At 46.1% G+C, this 19,847-nt stretch overlaps 1 protein-coding gene across 1 annotated transcript; it reads right to left on the bottom strand.

Moving 5' to 3' along the window:
* Positions 1-12,565: 12,565 nt before the first annotated feature.
* LOC147125820 (major histocompatibility complex class I-related protein 1-like) lies at positions 12,566-17,451 on the bottom strand. Its single transcript, XM_086023254.1, has 7 exons — positions 16,742-17,451; positions 15,927-16,193; positions 15,278-15,556; positions 14,283-14,594; positions 14,106-14,225; positions 13,988-14,008; positions 12,566-13,909 (listed from the first exon to the last, which is right to left on the bottom strand). Exons 1-7 carry the CDS (start codon positions 16,806-16,808, stop codon positions 13,863-13,865), a joined length of 1,113 nt encoding a protein of 370 aa, XP_085879380.1. The 5' UTR covers positions 16,809-17,451; the 3' UTR covers positions 12,566-13,862.
* Between the last annotated feature and the right edge of the window lie 2,396 nt (positions 17,452-19,847).

Below are 19,847 nucleotides of genomic sequence, written 5' to 3'. Positions count from 1 at the left end.
TAAACTTTTCTATTAAGTGCTTTACTTTTTTTTTTTTTTTTTTTTTTTTTTTTTTTTGAACGAATGCAACCTATAGGTTTTGGTATACGTTCCAGATCACCTCTGCAATAAGTGAAATCCGCGATGTAGAAATACACTATGCAGTACTGTACACTAAATAACTATTCTATTTATTTTTTTAAAGGTCTTTCAAAATACTTTTAAATGCTACAAACACATTTAATACGGTATACATGGTTGCGTAAAAGTAGGTATGCAGTTGTGAAAAAAAAAGAGAAAATATGAGGAACAAATATTCATCATATTATGTCACTAATTTCACCGATGTGATACTACTGTATTCGTACTATTGTACCCCCCAAATATTTGAGGCGCAACCATGGACTAATTATAAACGCAATCTAATTATTTTTGGTAATTGATTCATCGTTTGGATATTTTCTTTATTTTGGGGGGAATTTCAGCTTCCCGACAGTAAATATTCTCAGATTTCTGTAGTCCTCAATGAAAGCAGACTGATCATCAACATTTTCATTTTCTTTTTTTTTTTTTTTTTTTCTTCGGACATCTTACAGACAAAACTGTTACTGAATCATGACTCATTTGTGCAATTTCTAGACTGTCAGTTTGAATTAATGTCCTGTTTTCAATAAAGGGATGGAACTTGAACATGTTTTGATCTGACTCATCAATTAATCGATAAAATAAGCATTAGGTTAATTGATGATTAAAATAATCGTTAGTTGCAGCCTGTGTGTTGCCATCCTGAATTATTGGCACACCTGGTTCAAATGTGTTCTTTAGCTTCTAATAAATTCATTTTCCTAAATAATATAGGACCAAAATAAATGAATAACAAAAGAGGAAAATGCAACCATTGTTTCAAGCGGATTGACAAAAAAACAAATCCCACATTTAGAAATAATTATTTGACATCAAATCAAGTATGCCAGAATGATTAGCACCCCTAATGTTAATGCTTTGTACAACCACCCTTTTTTCCAACAAAACAGTATCTTATCTTGTCCTATATTCTTTCACAAAAAGAGAGCTCTTAGACCATTCCTCTTTGCACAATATCGAAATCAGGGGTCGGCAACCTTTCAACCTCTGAGCCATTTCCACCACGGAAAAGAAATTAATGGGAGCCGCAACCACTTCTTGACATCTGAAATGAAGATGTTAGCGCATATATATATATATGTGTATATATATGTATATGTGTATATATATATGTGTATATATATATATATATATATATGTGTATATATATATATATATATATATATGTATATATGTATGTATATGTATATATGTATGTATATGTATGTATGTATATATATATGTATATGTATGTATATATATGTATGTATATATATATATATATGTATATATATATTTATTTATTTATACATGCACACTTGTGAAATATTGTGTGTTGCTTATAAAATCCATGCGTTCATCCATGGTTCAGAAATTGAAATTGATTGATTAAATTAACACATTTTGAACTCTTACAAAAAAAAAAAATCACAGAGTTGGTCTCTTTCAAATGAATCAAGCTGAACTTAAACTATCCATGTGGCAAACAAAAATGCCTGAATTTAATATCATAGAAAATAGGAGCGCGATTTCACTGAGCAATAAAGATTTGCAAAATAACTGCCTGAGTGTTTCTTTTACCTGGTTAATGGGACTTCAGCTCCTGAACCTCTGCGCACTCCGTCGGCAAATTGTCCAAAAACTCACAAGTTCAATGCATGGGAGGATTGTGAAGCTGCTCTCAAAGAAGTTAAAACGTCACTTGACCTGTTAAGATGTATTTGATTGAAATAGCTTTTGATTTCAGCAAGTGTGACCTCCCAATGCTGAAAACTTAACAAAGGACTACTTTCAGTTTATTACAACTCATGAAATGTCTTCATTGTATGTAATTGGCAATTTGTCTTTGTTTTTTTGTCAAAAAGAATATCATCATTGGGTTGGTTTGTACAAAAAGTTATTCTTTGATGGTCAATGACTTCATGCTGAGTGCATTTGCATTGACTGTTCAGGAAAATCTGAGAAAAATACCTGTTGGATAATCATTTGGAACACAGTATAGCTCAGACCATTTCAAATTGAGGTGACAAAAAGTATCATTGAAATAAATGTTCAGCGTGCTGCACTTTGATGACTTTGCTGAAATGACCTGCAGCTTATGATGGCGTCTTTTCTGGCTTCTTTCGTCCCTGCAGATGTAATAGCAGGAAGGTAGCGCAACTGTCTCAGCCTAGATTACAAACATCAGGTTAGCCGAATGCCACATCCCTTAAATTGGCACAATTATCTATCGTTTAGTAGCTGACTGAGCATTGCACATTAGCTCCAATAGCTCCGTCGTCACGGGCACCACACCTTGACGTTCTTCTTCTACTCAACAATATGAATGGATATGGCCAGAATGGCGGGAAGACGATAAAACCACATTTTGTTGAAATACCATTGAGTGTTGCTGCCAACATTTGGAAGACAACTTAAAGCTGGTCTATTTGGCAGGCCCCACACATGAAGGTTAAAAAAAATAAAAAATGAATAATAATAATAATAATAATAATAATAGGCACCATCGGTCAAGAACCCAGTTGTCCGAAACAAAACACGTTTTAAGGTGCAGTAGCTGTTAAAAAGGCCGGGTTCTTTCTTATTTATGTTGTTATAGTACCCTCTAGTGGTTAGCCTGTTAGTGTAATTTAATTTGAGTTAGGCATGTTTTGGTCACCTATTTCAAGACCCGCGATAACTACCAGATGAAAGTCACCGTAACACGTTTAAACATTCCATCCAAGTCGATCCAATTTACAAGGTGTGCGTGCATCAGCATGTAAGTGACTCAATATAAAGTGCCTTTTTTGTGATTGCGTTTTGTGGACATTTCAGTTGATATCGCTCGTACTGTTTTGAACTTTGTGTATGGTTACGACCGCAGCAAATTGGTGTCGTGTTGACGAGGCATTTCATTGCAGCCGCTCATGTTTTTTCATTTGTATTTTGTTCGACAGAAACCACACCCATGTCCAAGCCAATTAAAGATTGCAGGGACAAAACTGTTTTGATTATATTGCTCACCTGGACAGTATTTTAATGTTCTAACCGGACACACTGCAGCAGTTATCTCTCTCATAAACGTCTGAAACCCAGTCATACCCACAAATGTTTTTCAGTAGCCCTACGCTGGATCTCGACCTACTTGAGCATTGTAGCACTTCCATCTTTGAATTACTGTAAATATCGATCGATACTTAAAATTGAGCACTCTGGATATCTGCATATCCATATTTTGGTATCGATCCACCCATCCCTACTGTGGATAAAGAATACTACTTGGGCGCTACTCGTGAGAGTGTGTCTCACCTCCATAGTTAACTTTACACCTGCTGCTGACGCCGCGTGGCTTGCACACATCGAGGGAAGAAGAGGCGGCTCGACTGTCGCACATGTTAAGCGTCCAAGCGCCACTTGAAAGGGCTTCGTCTTGCATTCAAAAATGAATCCTAAGTAACAGCAGGTGAGGGCAGACACACCATGATGAGGAAACGTGCCATCTTCTGCGTTAATGGGGCCAGGCACGGCTCCAGGAATTTTTGTTTTCTTGCTTGACCAATACAAAGGAGGGGCAGAGAAAATCATTTATGAATAGATTTGAGTGTGTCAATTAAAATAGTGGAGGGGTTTAACTGTGGCCACAACAACGATTTCTGACGGGGCCCTAGCGCCCCCTAGCCCTGGTGTAGCGCCATGGCGGAATGTGGCCGTTCCAAAATCCAGGCCGCAAGTCGAAAATAAAATAAGTGGCAATTTGGACCGTCACAGATGGACCTTTCCATAGTGAACGGAGTGCAGTTAAGATAAATACATGACATTGTCTATTTTCTGGAAGGTGCTGTAGGAAATGTTTTAGATGAGTTCTATCAATTCATTACAAGCGTTCATCTTCCACAACAAAAAAAAAAGCATAGCGGACATCAAGAAATCAGGCTCGATGAGCTTTGGAGCAAGGTGCAAATTGTGTTGCCACGGTGTTGACAGGAAGAGAAAAGAAATAGGGGATATCTTCCTAGTAGAGTTAAGAACTTCCTGCAAGCTCGTTTCTATACGCACACAGCCTGTTTAAACTTTTGATTTAAATCCAGTCCTGTACATTTTTTTTTCACTTTGTACGCACAGGTCACTTGTATTATACTTTAAAGAATAGGCCAATACATTTGCAGTTTATCTTTAAGAACTGTTTATTTTTGAAGCATTCAAGCGGGATTTTTGACTTAAAGCGAGGATAAGTGCTTCAGACAGTAGATGGGTTTATGCGCAACAACTTATTTGAATTGTTAAGTAGTAGGGATGTAACGATTTATCGAAAATCGATATACAGTAAATGCTTCAAATATGCACCGGTGTAAAAATAGAAAAGAATCGATTCGCAACGCCCTGTTAACTCGAGCCGCTCTCTCATGCCATGCTCGTCTGTAAAGCACGTGCAGTAGTGGTAATCATCAAACAGAAGCATTGTGGGTAACAGTGTCATGGCTACCCGAGTGAAAGTTAACAGAATCCGAAAGTCACGTTTCACAAAATGACCTACAACTGTCACGTGAGGATCGGGGTTTGGACCCATTCGCAGATATGACACGGAAGTTGAAGAGTAAAAAGTCTTTATCAAGAAAAATACAAAGTAACTACAGAGATCAGGACTGGAAGAGAGTTCGCATCCTCACTCTAAGAAGGTGTGACGCACTGACAATGTGTCAGTGTGTAACTCAAAGATTGAAACTGTAAGACTTCAGACTCGGTTGCCAACTTTCTTACTCCTAAATAAGGGACAGGTGCACGGTGCCACGGTGGTGTGAGCATGATGTATGAATTTGGGATTTTTTTTCTCTAATTTTCACGTTAATGCTGAAACCACATTGTGTTTCTCACAGGACAGCGACGATATGTCACCTCATATGAAACCTCATATGAAACCACAATTTGGCGCTTTTCATCAAAAAACGGGTGTAAGAAATCTGAAATGTAAAAGAGGAGTGCGACTCACCAAATGTATTTTTTCCACGGATATTTCTGGCTGCTTTTGACTGACTCAAGCAGTCTTCTGTCATTTTGCGCAGCCAGAGAGAAGTCCTGACATGACAGGTGGAGTGATTGCCGCTTGTTCTGAGATTGACGCTTTATCTGATCCAGGATCTGTCATGTGTAGTACCGAGAGTTTCCATTAGGAGCGCGGTAATGTGCTATCACTGTTTAAGAACCAGCATTGTATGTTCGAGCAAGCAAGTATACAAGTAAAAGACATTGAGCTGCCAACCCGTCTGTGTCCGTCGTTATTGACAATCGATCGCCATCCAAAGCTTTACTAAAAACATCATATATTACAGGATCGGTAGATTGCAGTTTTCCGTATTTGCCAGAGTTGAAGAGTTGGGACATTTGAGTAAGGGACAAGCCAAATCAGCCCAAAATACGGGACGTCCCGGCTAATACGGGACAGTCGGCGACCCTACTTCAAGTTCAGACCTATATGACATCATAAAGGTCAAAGCATAAAAGGACCAAAGCAACTGCAGGGATACTGATACATCACGTAAACAACCATCCATCCATCCATCCACCCATCCATCCATTATCTTCCGCTTATCCGAGGTCGGGTCCCGGAGGCAGCAGCTTCAGCAGGGAGGCCCAGACTTCCCTCTCCCCAGCCACATCTTGCAGCTCTTCCATAGGGATCCCAAGGCGTTCCCAGGCAAGCCGGCAGACATAGTCTCTGCGGCGTGTTCTGGGTCGTCCTCGGGGTCTCCTGCCGATGGGACATGCCCGGAACACCTCACCAGGGAGGTGTCCAGGAGGCATCCTTATCAGATGCCCGAGCCACCTCAACTGGCTCCTCTCAATGCGGAGGAGCAGCGGCCAGACTCTGAGTCCCTCCCGGATGGCCGAACTTTTCACCCTATCTCTAAGGGAGAGCCCGGACACCCTGCGAAGGAAACCCATTTCGGCCGCTTGTATCCGAGATCTTGTTCTTGTTCTCGGTCATGACCCATAGGTGAGAGTAGGAACGTAGATTGACCGGTAAATTTAGAGCTTTGCCTTTCGGCTGAGCTCCTTCTTCACCACGACAGACCGATACAGGGTCCGCATCACTGCAGACGCTGCACCGATCCGCCTGTCGATCTCCCGTTCCATCCTACCCTCACTCGCAAACAAGACCCCAAGACACTTGAACTCCTCCACTTGGGGCAGAATCCCATCCCCGACCTGGAGAGGGCACGCCACCCTTTTCCGACTGAGGACCATCATCTCAGGTTTGGATCGAACGCCTTCTCCAAGTCCACAAAACACATGTAGACTGGTTGGGCACACTCCCAAGCTCCCTCGAGGACCCTGCTGAGGGTGTAGAGATGGTCCACTGTTCCACGGCCGGGACGAAAACCACATTGCTCCTCCTGAATCCGAGATTCGACCTTCCGACGGAACCTCCTCTCCGGTACCCCTGAGTAGACCTTACCGGGGAGGCTGAGAAGTGCGATCCCGCTGTAGTCGGAGCACACCTACCGGTCCCCCTTCTTTAAAAGGGGGACCACCGCCCCGGTCTGCCAATCCAGAGGCACTGTCCCCGATGTCCACGCAAAGTTGTAGAGGCATGTCAACCATGACAGCCCCTCAACATCCAGAGCCTTTGTGAACTCCGGGCGGATCTCATCTACCCCCCGGGGCTTTGCCACCGAGGAGCTTTTCGACTACCTCGGTTACTTCAACCCCAGAGATGGGAGAGCCCACCTCAGAGTCTCCAGGCTCTGCTTCCTCAGTGGAAGGCGTGTCGGTGGAATTGAGGAGGTCTTTGAAGTCTTCTCCCCACCGACCCACAACGTCCCGAGTTGAGGTCAGCAGCACCCCATCTCCACTATAAACAGTGTTAATGGTGCACTGCTTTCCCCTCCTGAGACGCCGGATGGTGGACCAGAATTTCCTGGAAGCCGTCCGGAAGTCATTTTCCATGGCCTCCCCGAACTCCTCCCACAACCCGAGCTTTTGCCTCAGCAACCGCCAGAGCTGCACTCTGCTTGGCCAGCCGGTACCCGTCAGCTGCTTCCGGAGTCCCGCAGGCCAAAAAGGCCCGATAGGACTCCTTCTTCAGCTGGACAGCATCCCTTACCGCTGGTGTCCACCCGCGGGTTCGGGGATTGCCGCCACGACAGGCGCCGACCACCTTGCGGCCACAGCGGCCACGATCGGAATCGGCCGCCTCAACAATGGAGGCACGAAACATGGTCCACTCGGACTCGATGTCCCCCGCCGCCCCCGGGACGTGGGCAAAGTTCTGCCGCAGGTGGGAGTTGAAACTCCTTCTGCCAGACGTTCCCAGCAAACCCTCACAATACGTTTGGGTCTGCCAGGTCGGACCAGCATCTTCCCCCACCGTTGGAGCCAACTCACCACCAGATGGTGATCAGTTGACAGCTCCGCCCCTCTCTTCACCAGAGTGTCCAAAACATGCGGCCGCAAATCCGATGATACAACTACAAAGTCGATCATCGAACTGCGGCCTAGGGTATCCTGGTGCCAAGTACACATATGGACACCCTTATGTTTGAACATGGTGTTCGTTATGGACAATCTGTGACGAGCACAGAAGTCCAGTAACCGAACACCGCTCGGGTTCAGATCCGGGGGGGCCGTTCCTCCCAACCACGCCCCTCCAGGTCTCACTGTCACTGCCCATGTGAGCATTGAAGTCCCCCAGCAGAACGATGGAGTCCCCAGGTGGAGCGCTCTCCAGCACACCCTCCAAGGACTCCAAAAAGGGTGGGTACTCTGCACTGCTGTTTGGTGCGTATGCACAGACAACAGTCCCCCCACCCTAAGGCGGAGGGAGGCTACCCTCTCGTCCACCGGGGTAAACCCCAATGTACAGGCGTCGAGCCGAGGGGCAATCAGTAGGCCCACACCTGCACGGCGCCTCTCACCTTGGGCAACTCCAGAGTGGAAGAGTGTCCAACCCCTCTCGAGAGGACTGGTACCAGAGCCCAAGCGGTGTGTGGAGGTGACTATATCTAGTCGGAACTTCTCAGCCTCACACACCAGCTCGGGCTCCTTCCCTGCCAGAGAGGTGACATTCCATGTCCCAAGAGCTCATTTCTGCTGCCGGGGATCGGATCGCCAAGGTCCCTGCCTATATCCGCCGCCCAGCTCGCATGGCACCCGACCCATTTGGCCCCTCCCACCGGTGGTGAGCCCATGGGAAGGGGTACCCAAGTTGCCTTTTTGGGCTGAGCCCGGCCGGGCCGCATGGGTGCAGGCCCGGCCACCAGGCGCTCGCCATGGAGCCCCACCTCCAGGCCTGGCTCCAGAGGGGGGCCCCGGTGACCCGCGTCCGGGCAAGGGAAACTGGAGTCCATAAATGTTTTTCATCATAAGGGGTCTTTTGAGCCGTGCTTAGTCTGGTCCCTCACCTAGAACCTGTTTGCCATGGGTGACCCTGCCAGGGGCATAAAGCCCCAGACAACCTAGCTCCTAGGATCATTGGGACACGCAAACCCCTGCACCACGGTAAGGTGACGGCTCATGATCACCTCCACAAAATCAAAAATACCGTGGCGATTGCTCCTCCACTTTCACAAGCTGAAGCGGACAAGAGCGTGAATGCGCACACGAACCCCGACTGGTTATAATTCGGACATTTAGCGACGCTAAACTCGTGTCTCAGTAGGGAGAAAGACGGCGGCTTGCAGCAGCAGCATGGGCAGATTGGAGACCCCCGCTTCCCTCCCCGGCTAAAGGTAGGATTGAGCGGCTAATAGCAGCAACTAGCTTCAGGCCTTTAACACAAAAGGCGTTAGCACAACAACATTAGCTCCTTACTGTCCACCCAGCGTGTGGAGGTGAAGATGAGCCTGTGTCTTCATGTCGCCTCGCAAGCAGTGGCGTGCGGTGTCCCTGTCTGCTTGCTCGCAGTCGCAATCTGCCTGAGTGAAGCGGCGTGAGAGTGACGAAAGCCCTCATCGAACAGCGAACAAAAGGTTTCGGCGAGGCCGACTGCACAGACCAGTGTGGCCGCATTGGTATGGAGTAAGATCGCTGTCAAAAAGGCATATCGGTGATTAAAAGATTTGCATCCGTAATAGTAAAAGGCATATCCGTGATTAAGGATTCATATCCGTAATAGTAATAATTTGTGAGTACAAATCAAAATTGTGAGGGTTTGACTTCTTTTCTTGAGAGTACGAATCAAATTGTGAGGGTTTGACTGCTTTTCTTGTGAGTACGAATAAAAACTGTGAGTGCCGTTGTTGTGTGAATACAACTCTCGCTTCTGTGACTACGAATCTTCACTACGCACGAATTGCCAGTTTACGACGAATCACTTTTGTGAGGACGAATCTGCACAACATGCAAATTAGGATGACGTCACGCAGAACACAGGCAGGTCCGAAGGGGAGCTAATCGATCCGCGATTCCTCTCCCCGCGCATGCGTAGAGAAGAAAACAAAGATGACGAACGCGAGCGGATCGGACGGCGCTTCCGGCGGCTCAGGAGACGCGTTTTCACAGCAGGTAAAGTCAGCAACGTGTATATCCAATTTATTAATATGGATTCCAGAACGTCGTTCTGTCTCAAATAATATCTTTGGACTCAGGCTTACGGCGATAGATTGCAATCTAATGATGCGTTTCACTGTTAGCATTAGTACTTGGCTAATGTAGCTCTGTTTTCAACGTGTCTATGTACCCACAATTTATCACGTCGACAAAAATGTCGAAAATTGTATTTTCCACCATTTCGGTGGAGTCTGGGAGAGGGAGGTCAAAGCAGTGAAAGTGGTTCTCAACTTCGCACTTGGAGGACAGGTCCCGCCACTGTGTTGGTTGAAGTCGAAGCGATCCTAAACTCTAAACCGTTGGGATACACAAGTAGTGACCTGGCTGACCTGGATCCCATCACGCTCAACTCCCTCCTCATGGGGCGCCCTGACGCGGCTCTTCCACTCGCCACCTATGGTTCAACCGATGACATCAGTGATCGTACATGGAGGTACAGTCAGGCCATGGCTGACCAGTTTTGGAGGAGCTACACCTCAGAGTATCTTCCCAACCTGCAAGGCCGTCGCAAATGGCAAAGAGAACGCAGTAACTTGGAGGCTGGCACTCCTGTCATGATAGTGGATCCAGCGCTACCCAGAGCGCATTGGCTCCTGGGCAGAGTGAAGACGGTCCTCGGGGGAAGGGATGGGAGAGTCCGCTCAGCTATGGTGGACACCGGCCATAGAACCTACCACCGACCAGTGGCTCGCCTAATCGAGCTTCCCCCTCACTCTGACCCTTCCCCCTTGATAGCAAACCTTCAACCTTCATTTATATAACTGATTTCCTTCCCGTAACTCAGGGGGCGGCTGTTCTGAAGGTTTGCATGTTTGTGAAATTACTGTTTAAGTTCTGCTGTATTGTTATCCTGAGTTGAATTATTTCTTTGAGTACTGTTTGCCTTTAACGTTGGTGTGGCGCATGTATTGGACTATGGACTATAAACTGATTTCATTGGTTACGGGATGGCTCGCGCGATGCGATTGATGACGTCAGAGCTCACGCGCCTGAACAGAAAAAAAGTGTAGTGATGTAGTGATGGGCATAACAGTGCTTTTAAGTGAACTGAATCATTAGAATCAGTTCATCAAAAAGAATCGTTCAAAAGAACCATTCACCGAATCATTCAGCATATATATATTTATATATGTATATATACATATATATGTATATATATATATATGTGTTTATATATATATATATATGTATGTATATATATATATATATATATATGTATATGTATTTATATAGGCGGCACGGTGGTCGACTGGTTAGCACGTCCGCCTCACAGTTCAGAGGTCGTGGGTTCGATCCCAGCCCCGGCCTCCCTGTGTGGAGCTTGCATGTTCTCCCCGTGCCAGCGTGGGTTTTCTCCGGGTACTCCGGTTTCCTCCGGTTGATTGGACTCTCTAAATTGCCCCTAGGTGGTGTGGTTGTTTGTCTCCGTGTGCCCTGCGATTGGCTGGCAACCAATTCAGAGTGTCCCCCGCCCACTGCCCGAAGACAGCTGGGATAGGCTCCAGCACGCCCCGCGACCCTTGTGAGGAGAAGCGGTATAGATAATGGATGGATATATATATATATATAGATATATTGTCCACACCTGATGTTCTACGTATTATAATTATAATTGGTGCGTTTTGGATTATCGTTGCTAACAAAAACGTTTGCATTGATGTACTGTAATCACGTCAGGCAATAGTCGTATTTGTGTTTGGTGACAATGCACCGGACTTTCCAAAAAAAACACAAACACTCAAATATTCAAAAAACCATTTTCATAACCATTATCATCATGGTTATAATAACGGTGATAAATACCAACAACAACAATAATCGCAGTAGACACTATGCCTACATAGATAAACGTTTGTTATTTCGGAGGACATAAGACACGGCCGTCACGCGCCCGGTGTATTTTTGTTTTCACACGTTACGAAGTGCAGGCTTGTCAAATGAAGCGGATGACTACGTGTCTGGTTCAACGTTCTGTTGCGCTGAAACAAAAACAAGAATTAATAAAACACTCGGCACCAAACAAGATTTGAAATAAAAGTACAATTTAATGGCAAACCAACATTATGATGATCGCACCACGTTATAGTTGCAGTAGACAGAGAGGATAACAATATTTAAGTGTATTGTAATAAATGTTTTCAAATAAAGTTGTCGCCTGTCCACAACAACGTCATCTCCCAGCTGCTGCAGACCGGGGCGCCTCATCACGATCTGGCGAGGTACTTTTAAGTTTGTCAGAGTTCTGATTTGTTTTCATGCGCTTGCCCCCGGTACTTGGATGGGCTTAACATTAGCCGTGATCTAGGAGAAACGGATGCCAAAGAAAGCTTGACCCCGCGAGCACGAAAGGAGTGGTGTTGGCGAGTGGTTCCTTCCTTGGCGAATCGCGAATCATTCATAGCAAAACTCAGTTCACCCACTGACCGCATGGAGTTCTCGTTCGCGTGAACGAGAAGCGGCGGCGACACGTTCACTCGCCGAATCGTTGGTGAACGGGAAATGACATCAGTGATTCCTTCGTGAAGGCCAATGGCGTGGCAGTATGTTCAGTAAATCCCGTTTACATCTGACGTTGGCTGCTGATTGGTCGATCGCGAAGATTGACAACATGCGCGTGGCTGGATAGGGCGCTCGGATCCACCTGCTATTCCCCGCACACATCCACAAGGAGGACTTTCCCCATCGTTAGCTTCAGTTCATGAGCACCACCAACCCGGGCAACGTTTTGGTACCATTCAGTATTAATTAAGGACATTGAGTTTAAATTGCAATTGGGCTGAATTATCATTCTAAATATAGATTAAATTTGTATGATTGACAATTGAATATCCGTTGCATTATTTTGCCAAAGTGTTTCATATTATTGTTATTCTGATTACGACTCGTTGCTTCCTCTAAAGTTACATTACAGTAAAATATAGTGACAAATAAGGAGTTGAGATTATTTGTTTATTCATTTGGTGAATAGTTTAATCCCCCTCACGTAAACATACAGTCCTCTACAGGCTCCGGCGCACGCGTTAAAAACAAAATGAAAAACCAATACAAATGTTTACCTTAGTTTTATTTGGCACAGAGTTTTCCCCCAAGTTTACTCACATGATTTCACTCTCTTCTACATTAAAAAAAAAAGGCGCCCAAGAAAAGTGAAATATGTTTACAAGTATTACTCTTAGCATTTATAGCTAGTTTGAGAGTATTAGTGCCACTCAGCACAGCGTTTAGTTTTGGGTTCAATTTTCAAAAATGCACTGAACATTTATAGCTAAAAAATAAATCATGGCCACAGTGTCTCCTTCAATTTCAATGACTCCATCATTTATAAACAATTCAGGGATGCTGGTACGAGCTGCAAAGTTTAATACAAGTGGACTGTACTTTCATCTTGACTGCCTTTATCATTCTTTTGAGCATACCCTAAATGATGAAGCTGTGAGACACCTATGGTATTTAAAATGAAAAAAACCCGGTGCGATTGTGCCACGATGGACATATGATCCGATTCGTCGACTAACTGCGGCCACCGGTGGCGATTAGTCGACGAGCAAAATAATCGTTTGTGGCAGCCCTACTGGAATGGCTTGCACCAAACATCATTGCGTATTGCGTTTGTGGATGGCTGCAGCGCCACACGAGCGCACAGAGACATTTTTTAAAAAATCGGGAACTGAAAATCCAATCGGGGCTTGAGTGCATCGTTACATCCCTATGAAGTAGGTTTTTGCGTGTGTGAATGTTCAAACTGAGCATACCGTGGACTCACAATAAGAAGTACAGGAATAAGGCCTCTGCATCGTTTTGATGAACACTTGGGCCGACTACGTGACTGTATTTGAAGGTTGAAGCTACTTGGAGAGCTAAAGCAAGAATTTCTTCAGATTCAACCTCTTCATTCTTCTTGGCGTCCAAAAGTTTGACAACCGCTGTTTAGGATGAGAGGGGAGGCAAACCAGCAATGCAAAAATGTGACATCAACCCACCGCAGCGAGTGAACTGCTTGGTCCCCAAAAAGATGATTTCAAACGGAAAAAAGTCCAAGACAGAATGAAGAAGGAACTCAAACAAACCCCCCCCCCACCCCCCACCCCCCACTACACAAAAGCAAGCAAAAACGTTGATCAGTTTCCACCAGGAAGAATAAATGCTGTTTCTGTTTTCAAAGCCAAGCGTGACGGGAAAGCGCTTGGACGGAGACGCCTCTCTCGCGTTGCGTCAGCTAACTCACTCGCGTCTCACTCGGAAGCGGGCCCGGGGGCGAGCTCCGAAGGGGCGTGGGCAGCTGCAAAGACAGCGAGAGACGAAGACCGCTTTGCAGCAAAGCTGGACATCAGAGCTTGACAGGAAGCGTTTGACTTACAAGCTGCGGTGTACTTGGATGCTAGGGAAAAAGAGGAAGAAAGTGTCCGTTTGTTTTGGTCCCAAATCGTGCACGGCGGCGGCGGCGGCGGCGGCAGGCACACATTGGCGTGGCTCACCTGCACCCGCTCGGCTTGTGTGCCGCTTGACAAAGAGGAGCGCGAGCAGCGGCAGAGCCAGCAGAGCGAGGAGCGCCAAGGGGACAGCGACGGCCAGCGTCGTCTTCCCGACTTCTTCCTCTGGACGAGAGCCAAGAGGAAGAGGTGAGAAGGACGACATCAGGCGAGGATTCTCACCTGCGATGATGCGCGCGTTGCTCAGGATGCTCCTTCCGTCCAGCTTGGTGACCATGTCGTCCTTGACGCCCGACAGCTGGAAGACGCATTCGTAGCGGCCCTCGTCCTCGGCCGCCAGCTGCGCTTTCAGGTGGGCCGTCGTCTGGAAGGTTCCGTCGTGGTTGGGGAGGGTCTCTCCCATCTCCACGTCCTCGTGGAGCTCCTCGCCGTCCTTCCTCCAGAAAAGGGCGGCTCTGGAGGGGTAGAACCCGCTGGCGTGGCAGGTGATGGCAGAGGACGGCGTCTTCTGCAGCAGGGACACCGCCGGGAGCTCTGCGCGGGGAGAGGCGGCCACAATGTGCCAGAGGACCAAAGGCGAGAGAACGAATGATGGAGAGGACGCGTGAGGGGACCAAAGATGGAGCGAATGTGCGGGAGCAGGATGATGACAGGACAAAATACGGATGCACATAATGTGTGAGAGGACCAAAGAAGCAAAGAACGAAAAGATGGAGACAAAGTGTGAAGGGACCAAAGATGGAGCGAACGTGTGGGAGCAGAATGATGGCAGGACAAAATATGGATGTACGTAGCATGTGAGAGGACCAAAGAAGGAAAGAACGAAAGAAAGTGTGGGATTAGAAAGAGGGAGACAATGTGTGAGCGCAAAAAAGATGGAGAGAAACGGGAGAGGAAGAAATGCACACATCATTTGTGAGAGGGAAAAAGATAGGGACAAAAGTGAGAGGACAAAAGATGGAAAGACCGGAGATAGGTAGATAGTCAGAGGATGGGGAATCACAACGCGTGAGAGGACCAACGATGGAGATAAGTGTGAGAGGAGAATGATGGAGCGCAGGTGCGAGAGCGCAAAAGAAAAAAGTGAAAAGGGAACGAGCGTGAGATGATTGAAGATGGAATGTGTGAGAGGAGAAAGATGGAGACAATGTGTGAGGGGAAGGCAGCGAGTGCAGCTTGCAATGGCCGCCGTGTTGCTCCAGGGGGCGTGCTGCTACCTGTTCTCATCAGGACGTCCCTCCCATTGCTCACGTGCTTCTTCAAGTAAGAAGGACATTCCTTGGTATGGTAATGCTTCTTGTATTGAAGATCGAAGTCCAGTTGGTCCCACTTGAGTTTGCTGGGGAAAGCTTGCGGCTGGACTGCGATCCATCTCAGCGTCTGCAAGTCAAACGACAGGAAGTCTTCTCCGTCGTAACTGAAGTGAGTCCAACCGTCCACCTCGTCCGTCTCATCGTCCCATTCGCAGCCGTACATCGTCTGGACCGTGTGAACACCTGACACAATCACACACACACGCACGCACGCACGCACGCACGCACGCACGCACGCACGCACGCACGCACGCACGCACGCACGCACACACACACACACACACACACACACACGCGCGCACACGCGCGCACACCCACACACACACGCACACAAACACACACACACACACACACGTTGAAGTGACGGCGTGTGCTGAGATAAGGTTGCGGGTGTTTGTTTTTTCGCAGCGTAATCTTTTTTTCAGATTTGAAAAATTTGATGAAGACAAAAAATGCTGAAAACGTCTCCCTTATGACCTCAGGTCACGCTTGCAAAAGAGTGTCTGAGCACATGAAATGTCTTTTTCTCGTCGAAAGTTGAAGGGAAACAAACCTCCAGTTTGGTTGAAGCGCTCTTTCCACTTTTCAATGCTGACTTTGTCACCCTGCTCATTACCAATATTGATCTGTGTGTTTCTCTCCCAGTAGTGCGGATCCTCGGCTGTGATTTTGTTCATCCAGTCCTGTTTGGCTTTCAGTTTCCTGCTCTTGCTGTCGTAGTGCGTAATCGGAACGTCGTCAACATAACCAACACTCAAGAACTCTGGAAAGTTTGGAATCTGAGAGGAGGCTGTGTGAAAATACTTGAGCGAGTGAATCACTGAAAGAGAAAACAAAAACATTTTGTTTGTTTGATGTCCAAAAATCTTGCGCTCTTCATATCTGAAATGATTCTGTCTCGAGCTGAAACAACTCTCGACACCTTTATTTTGAAAGCAATGATTATGATTGAGTATATTTTGCCTTTGCCTTCATAAATGTGCTTTTTAAACATTTACAATTTCGACTTCCTTATTAAATAGATTCTACATATATTTTGTATGTCAAAAGCGATGATACGAGATGAACTCTGATGACCACATTCTCCGATTCTGGCAAGTGTGGAATATCGGAGATGACGCAGTTCGGAAATGAAGCACTAAATAAATCCAAAAAACAAAAACATGTTGTCTATTGGATGGCCAAGAAATCCCAACTATTCTAATTGGACATAATTGTGTGTCAAATTGAAACATTTCAAAACTTCCTCCAGGAAACAATGATTTCAAACGGCAAAACTGTGTCCTGAGCAGTTGCAAGTGTTGCTTCCTTCGGTCAAGTCAAGCTGTGAAAAACAAGCTGATCGCGAGAGTCAAGTTGTGCACTTACCAGGCGTCACGCTGTGCATTTGCACCGCCACCACAAACACTCCAAACAAGTTCACCATCTTCCACATCTTCCGCTCCGTTCAGTCCAACCACAGCAAACTGAAAGAAGTCGCCCACCACCTCAGCTCGTGACACGGCAGCCTGGCGTGACGTCACCTGCGCGTCGCGTCGCGTCGTCTTGTTCTGTGGCTCAAATGAAGTCGAGTGTGCGTAAAACGAGATGAGAAGAAGCACAGGTGTGGGGTTTTTTTTTGCTTGCTTGCTTGCTTGTGCTGAAACAGCGACACTTCCCTTCCTGGTGGGAGACGTAAGAAGCAAGCGCTTGGTCCTTTCGGGGAAATCACGTGACCGGAGACGAGTTGACGTCCACGCCTCTTTCAGTGCCAATAAACGCACCCCATTGCATTACGAGTGGCATAAAAAAAGGAGTTTTAGCTGTGTTAAAGCAAACGTAATAAAACTCCCCACGGGTGTTATTTCCGAGGCCAACTTTGCAAAATAAACAGTTTGCTCTTTTGGCTGCGGCCACGAGAGAGCCATGAAAACGACAACGTTTGAATTCAACCAAGCCCTGATTCTTCTGCCGACTACGAAAGGCTGGAAACAGACTTCTTTTCCTGGCGATATTTTGCCAAATGAGGTGGCGAAAAGAGTGCGAACTGTGGCCCTGCAGTGTCCACGTCCAATTTGACAGACAGCCCGTGAAGAGAAAAGCGATTGGTCGACAATTTGACGCGTCCGAACGCTGTAAAGGGAAAGTGAAAGTGAAAGTGAAAGCGAACGTTTCCCGGCGCGAGGCGCACAATGCGCCAGCGAGGAGAACAGCTTGGACTGACATTCGTGCACTGAAAAAAATCAAGGTTGAATTGGCTCCATTTTATTTCCTCAAGTGGTTGCACAAAATCAAAACATTTCGAGAGATTTTCACACAATGTTCAACACTGCCCTCTGCTGTAATGCACAATATCACGTCCAACATAAACTACGTGCGAAATAAAGGTCACCAATTGAAATATCATCCATCCGTCCGTCCGTCCGTCCGTCCGTCCAGGATCTATACCGCTTTATGCTCACGAGGGTCGCGGGGGTGCTGGGGCCGATCCCAGCTGTCTTCGGGCAGTAGGCCGGGTACACCCTGAACTGGTTGCCAGCCAATCGCCGGGCAAATTGCAATGGCATGTCAAAGAAAATATACCACATCAGGTGCTACATTAGGTTCGATCAAAGCAGCGTTCATTGCTCGGTTACGCAGTAATGTCAATCAGACGATGCCTATTGCACTTTCGAGTATTCACAGACCGGTTACGCTAAATCACATTAAGTTGAAATATGTTTTCATACGTGTTTTTGTTGTCGGAGAAGTTACAGACCTTTGTTACGACAAATGCTGCCATTGGCACTTTTTGACATTTGTGTTGACACACGTAAACGGGGTTGCCTGTGTGTGTGTGTGAAATAGAAATCTTTGCTCTTCCTTGAGTCATGCAATTGTTTTCAAAAGGCTACCAGTGTCTCGGATTAACTTTCAAATGTAAGCCATTGTAGCGATGCGTCGGAATCGAGTCGTGGGGCTCTGAATCGGATCGGATCGTGAGCTACCCGTAGATTCCCACCCCGAGTCCCGGCCGTCGCAAGTACGATTTTGATTACAGTTTTGAGGCATCCATTTGCGTTGACCAACTTTTGTGTTCGATATCTGTCTGCATATCCACTTTTTGTGAATCGTTCTGCTAAGTGGTGTGCGGTGAACTTTTTCCCGACGTGAAAGATGCGCCTTGGCTCAGTGAAGGTCGAGAAGCAGCGCTTGACCGAAATATGACACAGTTGCCAGCCACACGAAGCATTCTCTTCTTTTTCGACTGCAGCTAGTTCGTTCATCGTAAAAGAATAACACTCCGGACAAAGTTGGCCAATCTTCTCAACTCCAGAGAGCCGGTCCAAGAAGTGCCACATCTGACAGCAGTGATGTGCCAGATGACAATCATAGATGACCATACAGGTACGTTGCTAGTTGCTCACTTTATTTTTAACATTCACTGACTAATGTTGATGAATTAGTTAGTAGTTGTAGGGATGTAAGTTCCGATTCCTTTCCGATTTCCAGTTTCCGATGTTCAGTTTCCGATGTTCAGTTTCCGATTTTCAGCTTCCGATTTTCAGTTTCCGATTTTCCATTCGATCTCTTACAAATTGCTACCATGCTTGTTGTTTCCCTGCACTAGTGTGGTTCTGCAGTAGAGATGGACCGATATGCTTTTTTCGGGGCCGATACCGATTAGTAGTAGTCAAGGAGGCCGATGACCGATATTAGGAGCCGATATTCATTTTCGGTAAAAAGGAAAAGATTGGCGTCAAAATCTAAAAACAAATGAAAACTCTTTCAGCTGTGTTGAAACGTCTTTAAGCATATGTTTATGGAACCATTTTTCAGATTCGCATACTGTGGATTTCTTACATTATTATTACAACAAGTCATTGTTGACAAGACACAGAACATTGTTGCTCTGAAATTCTCACAAAGAGTTCACGGAGCAGGCTCCATGTAGTTTTCCACAGTAAATGAAGTTCTCCCAAATTTCTAAATGGCAAATGTTACCCTTTGGCGTATCTTTGTTTTGATTTCAACTTAGTTTTAAATGTGCTCATGATTGATTTATTATTTATCGGCCCATCCCTATTCTGCAGCCATCCACAAACGCTGACACGCAATGATGTTTGGCGCAAGCGCATCATTTGATCCACACATTCAAAATGTGCTCTGCATCTGGAATGAAAAAAAAAACGTTCGGAGCATCCTTTTCTCGATACATTTGAGCGATTGATCGAAAATCCCTTTAAAATCGATTCGCTCCGATTAATCGGAGCGAATCGATTTTAAAGGGATTTTCGATGAATGCTTACATCTCTACTAAGTTGGCATTGGAACCAGTCCCGTGTCCTCTTTTGCAGCGGGAATCCAAGCCGCTTTCAAGCTCGGACTCCCATGTTGATGTGTCGGATGTCAGACTGCCCCCCCCCCCATTCTTTCAGTTTTGACCTGACATACTCGATTCCCCCGACAGCCGATAGATTTTGTCAACCGTTCCGCCCCTAACATGTGCCGTGTA

This window comes from Filicampus tigris, unplaced genomic scaffold (genome assembly GCF_054856515.1).
Source record: "Filicampus tigris isolate MCC_2025a unplaced genomic scaffold, RoL_Ftig_1.0 HiC_scaffold_33, whole genome shotgun sequence".
Lineage (NCBI taxonomy): Eukaryota > Metazoa > Chordata > Actinopteri > Syngnathiformes > Syngnathidae > Filicampus > Filicampus tigris.
Note: the sequence above shows the minus strand (reverse complement) of the source record. Positions and strands in the feature narration are given on the sequence as shown.